The sequence below is a fragment of the Mauremys mutica genome, chromosome 8 (assembly GCF_020497125.1).
Source record: "Mauremys mutica isolate MM-2020 ecotype Southern chromosome 8, ASM2049712v1, whole genome shotgun sequence".
Classification (NCBI taxonomy): domain Eukaryota; kingdom Metazoa; phylum Chordata; order Testudines; family Geoemydidae; genus Mauremys; species Mauremys mutica.
In genome coordinates this window covers 11,144,678-11,159,210 of record NC_059079.1, presented here as the reverse complement: position 1 = coordinate 11,159,210, position 14,533 = coordinate 11,144,678, and the positions used below count along the sequence as shown (strand labels likewise).

The window sequence follows — 14,533 nt, the reverse complement described above, 5'->3', positions numbered from 1 at the left end:
AATAGTGAGGTCCTTTAAGACAGTGGCTCTCAACCTTTCCAGACTACTGTTCCCCTTTCAGGAGTCTGATTTGTCTTGAGTACCCCAAGTTTCACCTCACTTAAAAACTACTTGCTTACAAAATCAGACATAAAAATACAAAAGTGCCAAAGTACACTAGTACTGAAAAATTGCTTACTTTCTCATTTTTACCATATAATTATGAAATAAATCAATTGGAATAGAAATATTGTACTTGCTTTTCCATGTATAGTATATAGAGGAGTATAAACAAGTCATTGCATGAAATATTCGTTTGTACTGATTTTGCTGGTGCTTTTTATGTAGCCTGTTGTAAAACTAGGCAAATATCTAGATGAGTTGATGTACCCCCTGGAAGAACTCTGTGTACTCCAACTCCAGTGGTACACATACCCCCTGGTTGAGAACCACTGCTTTAAGAGACCAGTGAGTCTCATACTCATCATTCAGCAGCCTCCAGTCTTACCTACTACGTCTCCTGTTGCCAACACTTGCCATACTCAGACGTGAAAAAGTTTTCTTGTAAGCAAACCACAGTTATTCCTGTAAAATAAGAGCTGATCCATTTCCTCTCTTCATCATTCTACTAAGTTAGAAAGCTAAGACTTTTGTAAAGCTGCCATGACTTAATAAAGCCAGTCTAGCTTTAAAAACTGAACTTTGTAATTAACATTCTGTTAGCATAAATGAGCAAGATTGTTAATAAAATATGTGGTTTTGTGTCCGAAATTTACAGCTAGATGAATATTAACAGGCATATAAACCCACATGCTGCATGCACTGTTATTGTGAAATTGTTGGGTCTGACATCTAAGTGGCTCACTCCTCCGTATCAGGAGGGGATTGTCTTGGAACCATTACAATCTGGGATCTGGCCTACAAATGCAGATGTGCGCTCCAAGTGACAGACCATGGGCCCTCAGTCAAAGCAAACATTCTGTCTATCCAGAATAAGTGTTAGAATGCACCCCCCTCACAACTTCATTTTCTTGTAAAATCCTCTTCCAATATTAATTGATTTGGTGCAGTTTGTTTCTGAAATGCTTTCTTGAGTGATTAACATGATCCATTACAATCCTCACAGAGGGTCACTGGAGCAAATTAGTTAAACAGGAACATGATAGACATGTTTATTATTAGGTATACATTATTAAAACAACACCATACAGAAAGTATAGAGTTACGTAACTATTCTTGGAACTAGATCCCCTACCTTTATGGCTGTTGGTTGCTATGAATGTGTTTGTTTTCTTTGCTGATTAGGCTTGTGCAGTAGTTTGGCCCTTCCTTGTATTCATGTGCATTTGCTTGATTCTGCTGAGCCAGTTGTGAGGGTGGCTTTTATCTTATAGATGCTTATCCACTAGAAACTGGACTGAGACCAAATTAATTTCACAGACGTCAGATAATGGCTTTTGGTCACTGCCAGTCGGGTCTAGATTTAAACTGGTGAGCCAAAAAAAACCAAGGCTCCTGTTATCAATCCTACCCTAAAATACACTCTCTCTCTCTATATATATATATATATAATGTCAATGTTGTTGCCCTCTAGTGACTGGTGCACAGAAGGTGAGGGATTTCCTAGTGGGAACTCAAAAGAGATCTCCGTTAGCCTAAGTGGTAGATGTTTGTGTTTGTGGAGCTGAAGAACCAAGGGCTGTCCCCCATGACCTATATGTGTTTGTGTGATTTATCTCTCTGTGTTTCTACAACACAGCGATTTGTTGGATTATCCCACTACCAATTACCTAACCCAGCTAGCCACCCCACACTTAGTTCACTTTGAGTTGCAGTAGAGAAGGAGTGTGTTGGGGATTTTTAAGAGTAAATGAGAATTAAAACAATAACGTGTTTGATTGCAGGTATAATGTTGGGCAGAATGGGTAACAGTGGAGTTCCCTTGGTCAGTTTTTGCCAGTGTTTAAATGAATCTGTCATGAAAATAGTGGCAGTTGCTGTGTGGTAAGTAGCTGTTTTACCAAGCAAAAATATCACTTTTTAAAAGTTGAAGTATATTTCAAGAGAAAAAAAATGCTCTGAGATGATGTAATCTTGTTTCCAGGCAAATTCATGAGGGACAACAACCTCAACTTTGTATGGCGCTAGCATCTGAAGGAAGTTATACAAACATTCCAGGCCAGATGCTGGTCCCTGGCTCTGTTCCTTGTGCACCACTCCAGTGGCATAAAGAGGACAGAGAACTGCCTCAACACAGATGCCAGGGATTCCCCTAACAAAGGGGAATTCCCGGGTGCCAGAAAGCAACATATTAGGTCTATGCCACCTGCTCCAGATGTAGATGGCATGGCTAGGGGCAGGGGCATGAAGGGACAGAATCACAGTGCACCGCCCGCTGGCAATCCCCAACCAGCAGAGTCGGCCCTAAGGGACTACTCTAGCCAACATAACTTAGAATGTCTGTAAATTAGATTGAGGGCAAGTTTGACCCCAGATCGGGAGAATGGAAAGGTGGCTTAGACCTGGTCTAACAAAAGTTAGCCCAGTAGAATTCATCTATTTTTAGCAGAGCCAGGCACACATCCATACTCATGTCTGTCTCCTATTGAAATAGCCTCAGTTATTGCAAAATTGCTGTTCCCCATTCTGGAGCAGCGCAAATCCCCTACCGGTGTAGTTCTATCAACACAATAGCAGTGTGGATGTAGTCTGACAGCGAAATAGCTATACTGGTAAAAAGTCACCCCACTACAATCCCAGCTGCATTGCTCCCTGTCTGGTAACCTTTTTGACCAAGGGTCAGAGTGACTGGAAGTTCACGTGGCTTTAAATGATCAGTGCATGCTTCAGAGCCACAGCTGTGGGGTTACAAGCTACCTAGTGTAAGAGAGAACATAAATCCTTACCAATAGAAGAAGTATGGCCCACCTTCATTCCCAATCCCAGGTCCCATGCCAAGCACAGCTCAGACAGACCTAGGGATGGGGGGGGGGGACTTTTAAAATATAGTTGACATTCCCTCTTTACATCAATGTTGCTAATTTAAGAATGGCTCTTCAGCACTTTTGTGAACATTCTTAATAATGAGTAAATATTGCTACTACATAATTAATACATTGTAGTTATATAGCACCTTCCATCTGAGGATCTCAAAGTGCTTTACACGCAACAATACTGTGAGGTAGGAAAGTATCAGTGCAGCAGCAGCAATGCCCACCTTATAACTTGTAACCCAGAGATTACAGCACTCGCCAGGAATGTGGGAAACCCAGATTCAATTTCCTCCTTTCTTCCGGAGGGGGTGAAACGATTTGAATGGGGGTCTCCCACCTCGCTCTCACCCCATGACTGTTCCATTGTGGATAAATACTTAAACAGTCATGAGGGGAGAGAGAGAGAGAATGACTCTGTAGTCCAGGGGGTATAGACCCTGCTCCACTCACTGTTTCATTATTTAGCCACACTGGAGCATCTTCAGCAGGAGACAATGTGAGCAACCTCCCCTCCCCCCAACTAGAGTATCCCATAGCACAGTGGTTAGAGCAGTCTCCTGAGAGGTGGCAGACCCCTGTTCAAATCAAGAGAGGAGGGACCAGAACTGTGTCTCTCACATCCCAGGTGAGTGTGTTAACCCCTAGGCTGTTATAAGGTGGGTACCAGAGCTACCTCCTCTTCCTGTTGGATTCTGAATGGGACATTATCTGGTAGGCAGCCTCTGAGCATGCCTTCTGGATCAGGTCCTATATGCAACTTAGGTGTCTGAGCACCTGGTTTGTGAATCACACGGGGGCTTAGGCAGGAGATAGGTATCCAGACCCCAAGAGTGAGGCAGCAGTGCATATGCCCAGAGGCAGAAAACTAGGCACCTAGGGAACTATTACCCTGAAAACTTAGGTGCAGAGTGAGTTTAGGCACCTTCAGGGTTCAGCGATAGTTTTATGGGTCACAGTGGATCCAAACCTAGTGCTTTTGTGGATCTGCGCCTTAAATACTATTGTGATGGGAACCTTAAAATGCATACTTTGATGGAAAGATTAGATACACATTGCTTTCATTAACAAATTATATTTAAGTGTGTCCTACTGGCCAGTCAGTAGAAAACAGAGTAGCAGCCGTGTTAGTCTGTATCCGCAAAAAGAACAAGAGTACTTGTGGCACCTTAGAGACTAACACATTTATTTGAACATAAGCTTTCGTGGGCTACAGCCCAGTTCTTCGGCTGCATAGAATGGAACATATAGTAAGGTCTTCTATAACCTTACTATATGTTCCATTCTATGCATCTGATGAAGTGGGCTGTAGCCCACGAAAGCTTATGCTGAAATAAATGTGTTAGTCGCTAAGGTGCCACAAGTACTCCTGTTCTTTCAGTAGAAAACAGTATAATTGCTAATAATTTGATATAAAAACATTTTCCCAGAACTCATGAATGGAAAAGGAAGAAGAGTCCAATCCCGCAAGGTGCTCCTATGAAATTCTGAACACCCTCCATGCTTACTAAATACTGCATGGTCAAGTCCTATGTCTGTACTGAAATGGAAGTGCAGGAACTTATCTCACTAAATTGTTTGGTGGAAATGATCTGTCTCATAGCGATAAATCTCCCTCTCTCTTCACTTAGGTATTTTCCTTTTGGAATAGTGTTTCTTATTGCTGGCAAGATCTTGGAAATGGATGATCCTACAGCTATTGGGAAGAAGCTGGGCTTTTATGCCATTACTGTGGTTTGTGGCCTGGTGGTTCATGGACTGTTCATTCTGCCAATGATGTACTTCTTTATCACTAAGAAAAACCCCATTGTTTTCATCAGAGGGATTCTTCAAGCCTTGCTAATTGCTCTGGCCACATCATCCAGGTATTAAGCACTGATATTACTAAATACATATGAGGTCCTAATTAGAGCTAGCGGAAACTTGGAAGTTCAGGTTTGCAGGAAATGTCAATATTTCAAAATCTGATTTCATTCCGATTCTGAACCTGATGAAAAATTAAATATGGCCCCCAGGATCTCAGCAGCTGCTGAGTGAAATTGCTGCTATTTGGTGGGTGACAGCTGTGAAACGGACAAGAATCATGTCAGTTTCACTCAGCAGATGCTAGGGCTTCCATAATTTGTGGTCCAATGTGCTAATTACTGTCAATAAATGACTTGCCCCAAGTCACATGGAGAGTCTGTTCCAGAGCTGAGAACAGAACCTAGGAACTTAGATTGTCTCCTGGTCTACCCAGTCTACACTGCATCCGTGTGTTCCTGAAATCATAATGGTTCCAACTAAGGCCATAAAAATTAAGGGACTGTCCGCATCTCTATTATAAATTTCATTTTACACGATGTTTATAAAATTTAATAACTTGCTAACTGAAATATAGTACAGTATATTTTGCAAAGTGAAATCAGGAGCAACTTGTGCTTTGGGTGGCTTTATAAGTTCTAATAAAATTTGAAAGTTTAAGACTATTTTTGAAGTAGAACACCACATAAATGTTTGTAGCTTCAGATGTGTTTGTATTCCCCAGACTCACAGGTGATGATGATCTTACTGTCATAGATATTAATGTTGGAAAAGCCTTTCAGGCTCCCTCTTAACCCTCTCCCCTGATCCCACTAAGATTTCCTCAGTCCTGGTTCTGAAAACCTATAGTGCTGGTGACTCAACATCCTCACTAGGTCATTTATTCCCCTTACTGTAAGGACATTTTCTTATCTATTCATCCTGTATTTTTCCTTCTTTAGGACTTGTGCCTCTCATTGGTTTTATCTTTCTCAGCTCTTAAAAAAAAACAACAACAAAAAAAGTGTTCCTTCCTCTTCTTCCAGTTTGTACTGTAGAAAGATAATGGCATTTTTCACCAGGTTAGATTCCATACTTACCAAGTGTGGTCGTACTGGGGCTTTATAAAATAGCAGTTACTTCTTTTGTCGTACAGTAGATTCTCTTCCTTCACATTTGTGAGTTCATAGCCAATGCATTATCCCCCTGATCTTTTCTGCCTTATTGCTTTCTAAACTGCTATTTCCTCTTTTGATTGAAGCAGCTCATGATTTCTTCCTAATTGTATTATTTTTGGTTTCTCTCATCACCTGTCTGCCTCTATTTCTGAGCCCATCAGATCATTCTGCAAGTATTAGCTACCTTCTCTGTAGTTTAGTCTCTAAGTGTACGGGTTGGTCATGATATCATGAATTTTCCAAAGTTTCTTTTCTAAAATGTACCAAAATCATAAGTCATATAGATATAGGGCAAAAGTCAGGCCTGATTTCTAACGACCAAACTACAGACCCAAATGTCTAAATTGTGTTTTGTGTTTACACAGCCTTCCTCGATAGTCTGCAATGCCAGTGCGGACAAAAGCAGAAAATTGTGCACATTCTCAAATGACTCTGTGCATAGCTTTGTATGCTGCATGTACAATTGTCCGTTTGCAGCAACAGATGCATTTTTTTTTGCAAGTGCAATGTAGACTTTTAAAAAAACCCAATACATTATTTGGTGTTTTTCCTCTTAAATTGTAGCATCTTGTGATCAGATAGCTGAACTTTTCACCTTGGTTACAGTGAGAAGATTAAATACTGCACATAACTGAGTTGTTGCCAAAAGAACATGCACAAATAATTGGGTTTGGAAAGTAAAGCTGCTCCTCCTGACAGTCATCACATCTGTATCTGATTAAGTAATATTTGCCACAAAGGCAACATATTAATATTAATAATACAGGCATTGGATAATCAGATCATTTTAAAGCAGAACAAAAAGGTTGGCCTACTAATGTGTCTCTACCATATGTTTCTGCATCAGTGCATGCCTACATCTAATGAGAGACAGAACACTGAAAATCAGTGTTCTTGTATTAAATCCAGCCGCCACCAGGTGTGGAAAGATTTCTTTAGTTAAAGATCATAACTACAGAAAAGACATACCATGCACAAAAAGTGAGACAAGTCACTCTTGGGAGATTTCCCTGTTCATGTCTAGGGCCAGCTGTTTTCCTTGCCTATTACTATTAGTTATTATGGTAGCACTTGGAAAACCCACTCAAACATCAATGCCACACTGTACAAACACCTAGCAAAGATAGTCTCCATTCCAGTGAGCTTACACTCTAAGTGTCAGACAGGATACGACAGGTAGACAAGACAGACAAATGGGAGTGAGAGAGTGCAGATGGGAAGGATGAAGTGTTTTAAATACAGATTATACTAGATAAAGCCATGGCCAAAAAGTAAATTATTCTTCACCTGGCTCTTTATAGTAGCAACACTAATGTAGACTATGACAAAGCTTAGTGAGTCTCTAGTGGATAATTCATCTTTTTACTGAATTTAGTGTTAGTGAAAGATGATGGAATGATAGATCTGGAATCTAAATACATCTAGCTAACCACAAATCAGGTAAAACAAGGCAGTGCCAGCGCAAGCCTCCCCACCCCAACTCCTTAATTTGCCTTATCTTTGTTTTCCAAGGATCCTTTCTGAGGGTCATTCCCCATAGCTAATTTAGTTCTTGGCACCTCTGCCAAGCCGGCAAGTAAGGTTGCCATTTTGTGGAAATGGTGCTGGTAGCACTGGGATGTGAATGCCCGTCCACTACTGGAACTGTAAGCCACCAAACAATCATCTCATTGCAGTGACTTCACTGCCCTAAGCATAAGTGGAACCCATAACCTATAAGTGAGGGGTTCTCCATCCAACAGTCAGTCCCCATGTGCTGTCCTGTTTTATCACTTTAGATGCCAATGACATGCTTAGCATTTGTATGGAAATGTCAAACATATAGGGCAAAATTCTGACTTATTTGCACATATATATTGGTGGAGGGCAGAAAGGGCAGAAGTTTCTTTTACCCTCCTCCTTATCCCTCCAAACAGTGCACCCATACAGGACCATAGAAGAACATGTATTTGTTTCCTTACATGCTTGGCAGGGAGTCCCAGTGGCATACTGGGTAGCATTCCGTAGCCTCAAGAGGGCGTGGCCGGCTAGTTTGGGTGGTGATCCCAGGCTCTTAGGCCCTTGGCCATTGTTTGGCTTTGGTGACAGGCACTAAGGGAGGTGCAGCAATAAGGTGTGGTCCAAAGTATGCTGTAGCCAGGCCCCTCTGAGCCATCCTGCCTTGTTTGATCAGCTTGGCTCCAGGAACATCTGTCACTGTTACCATTCCTCCACCCAAGCGCCTCTCGCAGTGTGAAGGACAGAATCTGGCTAATAGATAGAATGCGCCTTGGGTTGATTATAATTTCCCTAGGACATGTAGAGGTCTTTTTTTCTCCATGGTCATCTTTCTACAGAGTCAGTGAATCAAAGGCAGCATCTTCTCAATCGTGCATCCCATCAAAAAGAGGAGTTCTCTTTTCCTCTGCACACAGCACGTAAATAAAATGTGAAAATTTCAAGGGGCTCTTGCTTCTTATGAAACTCTGAGACCTTGGCTCTTGTGCAGTGTAAATTAAAGACAGATTTAACAAAAGGGGGCGTAACTTAATTCTAGATTAAGTCAGCTTGTTGACTTTGTGGCGCAATAAGAAGAATTAGGATTCATTTGCAAGATAAAGTGGCAGGGTTAAACAGCTGGAGAAGGAGCTTTTTCTATAGAGACTCTCTCTTCTATTTCTTTGTGGCCTACATTAGAGCTTTGCATGACTGATTCAGTCCCTGCCACTGTACAATCACCAAAATGGAGTGGGATTAATCTATAGTTGTTTTGCAACTGCTTGTCAGTAATACAGTCCTGAGTGAGACAAGATGCCTCCTCTCTTTACTAAAAGCTTCAGGAAATTCTGAAGCATATTTAGTTATTTAAGAACAGTGCTTTAGATTTGGCCTCAGGATATGGGTTAAGTGTTAAAACCTAACAGTTTCCTCAGCATTTGACATTAGACCCCCAAAGCTGCTTTCACTAACACTCAGGTCAGGTCTACACCAACAAGTTAGGTCAACACAGCTACATCACTGAGGGGTGTGAAAAATGCTAGATTTGAGTTTCATTTAAAACTGCAAAGTTTAGGACAGACTTTCAGAGCTTAGTGATCCTTTTGATTGAACTTGGGCCAATTTTCAAGGGAACCTAGCACAGTCTATGGTTCCCAATTGAAACCATGCAAAACTCAGTAGCTTCATATCATATCAGTGGCTTTATAACCTATTGGACTGAAAATAGGCCCCAAAATTAAAAATTGTGGGGTTTGCTGAGTTTTGCTTTAATGTTCAGATTTGTTTGAGCCTGAAACCGAAAGCAAAGTTTAAGGATGTGAAACAAGAAGAAAAGCTTCACATAAACCCTGCATGAACTAGAATTTTCAAGTTTTATTCTGCTCTCCTGAGTGGGTTGCTATCTGTCTGAACATATAGTTTCCCAAACTACAGTACCACCAGTATATCCTAACTGCAAGACAACATGTGGCACTTGCCTCATCTTTAGTGGGACTTTTAAATTATTCTTAATGTGGCATTTGGTAAGTAGTCTGTAAGGTGAGAAAGGGTGGTGAAGGATTGTTATTAACATGTTGTGCCCTCTGGATGCATTAAACTTATAATAATGTAAAAAGTTTGAAAAAAGAATAAACATTTTCCCCTCCTCTCCATACAAAGAAAAACAAGGATTCATTGTAAAAGAAGCTCTTGAGTTGCAAGAGATGATGTTTTTATAAAAGGGGTGGATGTCACTGCAGAACTCTAAGTAGCTCAAGAGTGGTAATAATAGATTTTAAGTACTTTATTCATTATTATTGGCAGCTATGCCTATGGTTGAATTGCCTAAACCTGTCCATTCTAAGATGTTGGTTTCTGTTTTACATTTATATTCCAGTAGCACCTGGAGGCCAACCAGGTCAGGGCCCCATTGTGCTAGGTGCTGTACAAATCTATTCCAAATGATAGACCCTGCCCTGTCTTTTCGATTGAGTTTACAATCAAAGAGACAAGACATAACTGATGGATGAGATGAACAAGCAGGATGTGGTAAAGAACAAGGAAGAGGAGAAGAGAGAACAAAAATAGGATGTGTGCAATTCTTGGCCAATCAGGAGCAGTAATTTCAATTTGCCACCAACCTAGCCATTCTCAGGTTTGTGATTTCTAAGCTGTTCTCCAGGTCACTAGGGATCAAAATGTACTACAGTGATATGGCTGCTTAGTGGTGTGTGTGAAATGAATCAGTGGTCTCTGTCTCCGGATATGTCAACACTTAAACTGCTACCGCAGCACTGCGGCTGCACTGCGGAGGCACTTCAATGTAGACACTGCCTAGGCTGACAGGAGGGGTTCTCCCGTTGGTGTCAGTAATCCACCTTGCCAAGAGGAAGTATACTCACAGAAGCTATACTCTCGGAAGAATTCATCCAACAACCTAGTGTTGAAAATCCACACCCCTGGGAGATGTAGCTATGCTGATGTAAGTTCCCAGTATAGGCCAGCCCTAAATCTTCTTAGTGCACAGATATCTCTGTCCTAGTTGGCTTCTTTGTTTGTCGCATCAGCAGAGAGGGTAAGGAATGAGCAGGCACAGACACTTAACTGTACTTTCACTGGTCCACAGAAGTGATCCCACCAGTTCATCATGATTTAGGAACCTTGCACTTAATTGTATCTGATCTGTGGACAAACAGAGGGTTTCAGTCCCCAGGGCTATTTATCTGACATCTTTCACCAACCCTAAATTCACTTGGAGGGCTGAAAGGAGAGAGTTTTGGAGAGTTCAGCTCAAGGAGCAACCTGCTTTTTAAATAATCCTGTTTACCGTGTAGCTATTATGAATTGTTGCCTAAGCAAGTATTTTATTTTTGGTTTGGTGTCAGTACTCAGCAGGCACTAGCACAATCTTAAGGGCATACACTGTCCTCAGTCTGCGTTCAAAACTCCCATTGTTGTAGGAGCTGAGGCCCTTAACTTTGATAAGCAGGAGGGGTGGGGGGAGAAATCCAGTGCAGGCACAGGATCAGACTTGCATTTTAATAAAACTGCACTATTTACTGTATGCTTGAAGGGAGATGGGGTGGGCCTGAGACATGTCCTGTAGCCCTATTGGAGCCTTGAGGAGATCCAGGCTTTTCTTCGGTTTACATCAGGGGTGGGCAAACTACAGCCCACGGGCCATTTTAAGCTGGCCCTTGAGCTCTCACTGAGGAGTGGGGTCTGGGGCTTGCCCTGCTCTGGTGCTACAGCTGCGGAGCAGGGTCAGGGCCGCTCCACGCAGCTTCCGGAAGTTGCGGCATGGCCCTGCTCCAGCACTCCAGCCAGGGAGCAGGGTCAGGGGCACCTCTCTGGCTCCTACGTGTTCCAATGACCCCTTCCAGCACTCTAACGGGAGCTGCAGCAGTGGTGCCTGCGGACGGGGCAGTGTGCAGAGCTGCCTGGCCACGCCTCCATGTAGGAGCCGGAGAAGGGACATGCCGCTGCTTCTGGGAACTGTTTGAGGTAAGCGCCACCTGGAGCCTGCACCCCTGAGCCTCACCCCAAACTCTGTCCCAGCTGTGATCCCCCTCATGCCCTCTGAGCCCCTCGGTCCAGCCCAGAGCACCTCCTATACCCCAAACTCCTCATCCCCAGTTCCACCCCAGAGCCCGCACCCCCAGCCGCAGCCCTCACCCCCCAACACACACCACTCCTCTGTCCCAGCCCAGAGCCCCCTCCTGCACCCTGAACTCCTCATTTCTGGCCCTGCCCCAGAGCCCACACCCCCAACCAGAGCCCTCACCCCCTCCCGCACCCCAACCCCCATTTTGTGAGCATTAACGTCCCAACATACAATTTCTATTCCCAGATGACCCCTTGGGCCAAAAAGTTTGCCCACCCCTGGTTTATATCTTACCCTGCTTCAAATCTTATCATCAGGGCCATCAGCTTTCTGTCTAACGAGGATGGGATGGAATTTCCTTCTGAAAGCATCAACAGCGATGTTTTGTTTCTAGAGGTATCACAACTGAACTGCATGAGACACTTTCCTTCCTTGACCCTTTGGTGACTAAACATACAATATGGCTTCTGTGGCACCTCCAGCCCTTGCTTTCTACCTTATAGATCAAGTGCCTTGTGCTCATTAAACACAACTGACTTGCTCTTGCTCTCACAGAAGCTGTCAGGGTTCCCTCCCCACTCTGAACTCTAGGGTACAGCTGTGGGGACCCGCATGAAAGACCCCCATAGCTTATCTCTACCAGCTTAGGTTAAAACTTCCCCAAGGCACAAATTCTTCCTTGTTCTTGGAACAGTATCGCTGCCACCACCAAGTGAGTTAGACAAAGATTCAAGGAAAAGAACCACTTGGAGTTCCTGTTCCCCCAAAATACCCTCAAACCCCTTCACCCCGTTTCCTGGGGAGGCTTGAGAATAATATACCAACCAAATAAGTTAATGAAGTGGGCACAGACCAGCCCTTGAGTTTTTAGGACACTAAAAACCAATCAGGATCTTAAAAGCAGAACTTTATTATAAAGAAAAAGTAAAAGAAGCACCTCTGTAAAATCAGGATGGAAGGTAATTTTACAGGGTAATCCGATTCAAAACACAGAGGATTCCCCCTTGGCAAAACTTTAACGTTACAAAAAAACCAGGGATAAACCTCCCTCTTAGCCTAGGGAAAATTCACAAGCTAAAACAAAAGATAATCTAACGCATTTCCTTCCTATTACTTACAATTTGTAATCTTAAATGTTTAGTTCAGATATGCTTTAGGAGATGTATTTTCCCTTCCCTGGTTCCTCGCTGACCCAGAGAGGACATACAAAGAGACAAAACAAAAACCTTCCTCCACAGATTTGAAAGTATCTTCTCCTCTCATTGGTCCTTTTGGTCAGGTGCCAACCAGGTTATTTGAGCTTCTTAACCCTTTACAGGTAAGGAGGGATTTTAAGCTACCCTTAGCTGTACATTTATGACAGAAGCCAATGACAGAACTCCCATTATCAGTGAAGCCAGATTGGGCCCGATACATAAGCAGACAGAAGCGAAGATAGGAGATAGTGCTTGAATGCATACAGCATTGAATATGATCTATATGCAGGGGAAGACAGATGAGTTTGCTGCTTTTAATGTTATTCCCTGAGGATAAAACAGCTTCCAACATGTGTTTGGGTTTTGTTTTTGTTTTGGATGTTTTGCAGCTCAGCCACATTGCCTATAACTTTCAAGTGCTTGTTGGAGAATAACCATGTTGACAGAAGGATTGCCAGATTTGTGCTGCCTGTTGGGGCCACGATCAATATGGACGGAACTGCCCTATATGAAGCGGTGGCAGCAATCTTTATTGCTCAAGTAAACAATTATGAGCTGGATTTTGGACAAATTATTACTATAAGGTATAAACCCAAAAAACCAACAACCTTTCCATTTGACTCATTAAATCTGTGACGTTCTCTCATTTGTGTATCAAGCACATTACTGAATCTGCAATGTTCAGTTCAAAGCTTCCTGTAAGATCAGGGCCTGTGTGGAGGGAAATCTTATTAGCACTATTAAAACAGACGTGAACATAGAAATATATCACATTTCAAATTGTTAAACTGGCTTTTTTTTTAATCCTTGGCTTTTAGGCCAGTTGTAGCTCATTCATTTAGGATTACAACTTTGTTGCTAACAGTGTTTAATTTTTCCCCCTTGAATTCTATAAGAAATGAACCCCTCCAAATCCCTGTGCTGTTGGGGATGCACTTCCAGTGCATAGAATGGGGGGGTATGTTAAGAACACACCGGCTCCTTCCCGTCACAAATAACTTTCAACATTGTAAACGTCAAAGGTAAGCTCCTTTGGTAGTTTTACCACTGACTTTAATGGGAGCAGGAGCAGGTCTAAATCCTGATTGGCAACCCAGTCACAGGAGATTCTGAAATAGTTTGGTGTCCTGATCAGCTGTCCAGGGAACCTGTAACATTCACCATTGAATTTCATTTCCATTTTGTACAATGAGATCACATTCCTTTCTATTTAGGCTAGGCACACCACCATGGTATCCAAATGCCATACAAGCTTTAATTTTTTTCAAATGGCTTATAAATCTTCATTTTCACTCTTCCTCTGCCCACATAAGGAATTTATGTATTGTGGGAAAGCTAAGACTCCTAGTGCCATTGATTCATGGTGTGGGTTTGAGTAAATCAATTAACATCTCTGTACCTCAGTTTCCTCATTGGAAAAATAGGGATAATAATAGTTTGAGGCTTAATTGACTAATGTTTGTAAAGAATTTTGAAATCACGGGATGACAGGTACTGTATAAACGCAGATGGTTATTACTTACTATTTCCTTTAGTAAGTCACCCGCTTACTGTCTTTATATTTATGTTTTGTCTTTTTCTAGTAGCTGACCTAGCTCTCTTCCTTCCATCTGTTTCTTTCCAAGAACATACCCAATCATTTATGCTCCTGGAAAAGGGAATCCCTTTTCCAATACAGCACTAATTAAATATAACACTGATCAAATATGTAGTAGGGAGCTTAAGACTGCATGGAAACTAATATTTGTATCAGAGATGGTCTCAAACTAGAATCCTGATCTGAGACTCCCACCCACTGAACATGGGGAAGAGGAACTCAAAATGGTACCCTCAATCTGAAAACACCTA

General features: G+C 42.3%; 1 protein-coding gene across 1 annotated transcript in view; it reads left to right on the top strand.

The window, feature by feature from the left end:
• Nucleotides 1-14,533, top strand: part of SLC1A7 (solute carrier family 1 member 7) — an 80,296-nt gene that overhangs the window by 55,829 nt on the left and 9,934 nt on the right. The window contains exons 6-8 of the mRNA XM_045028933.1: nucleotides 1,884-1,983; nucleotides 4,601-4,834; nucleotides 13,075-13,269. Coding sequence (XP_044884868.1) covers nucleotides 1,884-1,983; nucleotides 4,601-4,834; nucleotides 13,075-13,269 — 529 coding nt within the window. The remainder of the gene's footprint in view (nucleotides 1-1,883; nucleotides 1,984-4,600; nucleotides 4,835-13,074; nucleotides 13,270-14,533) is intronic.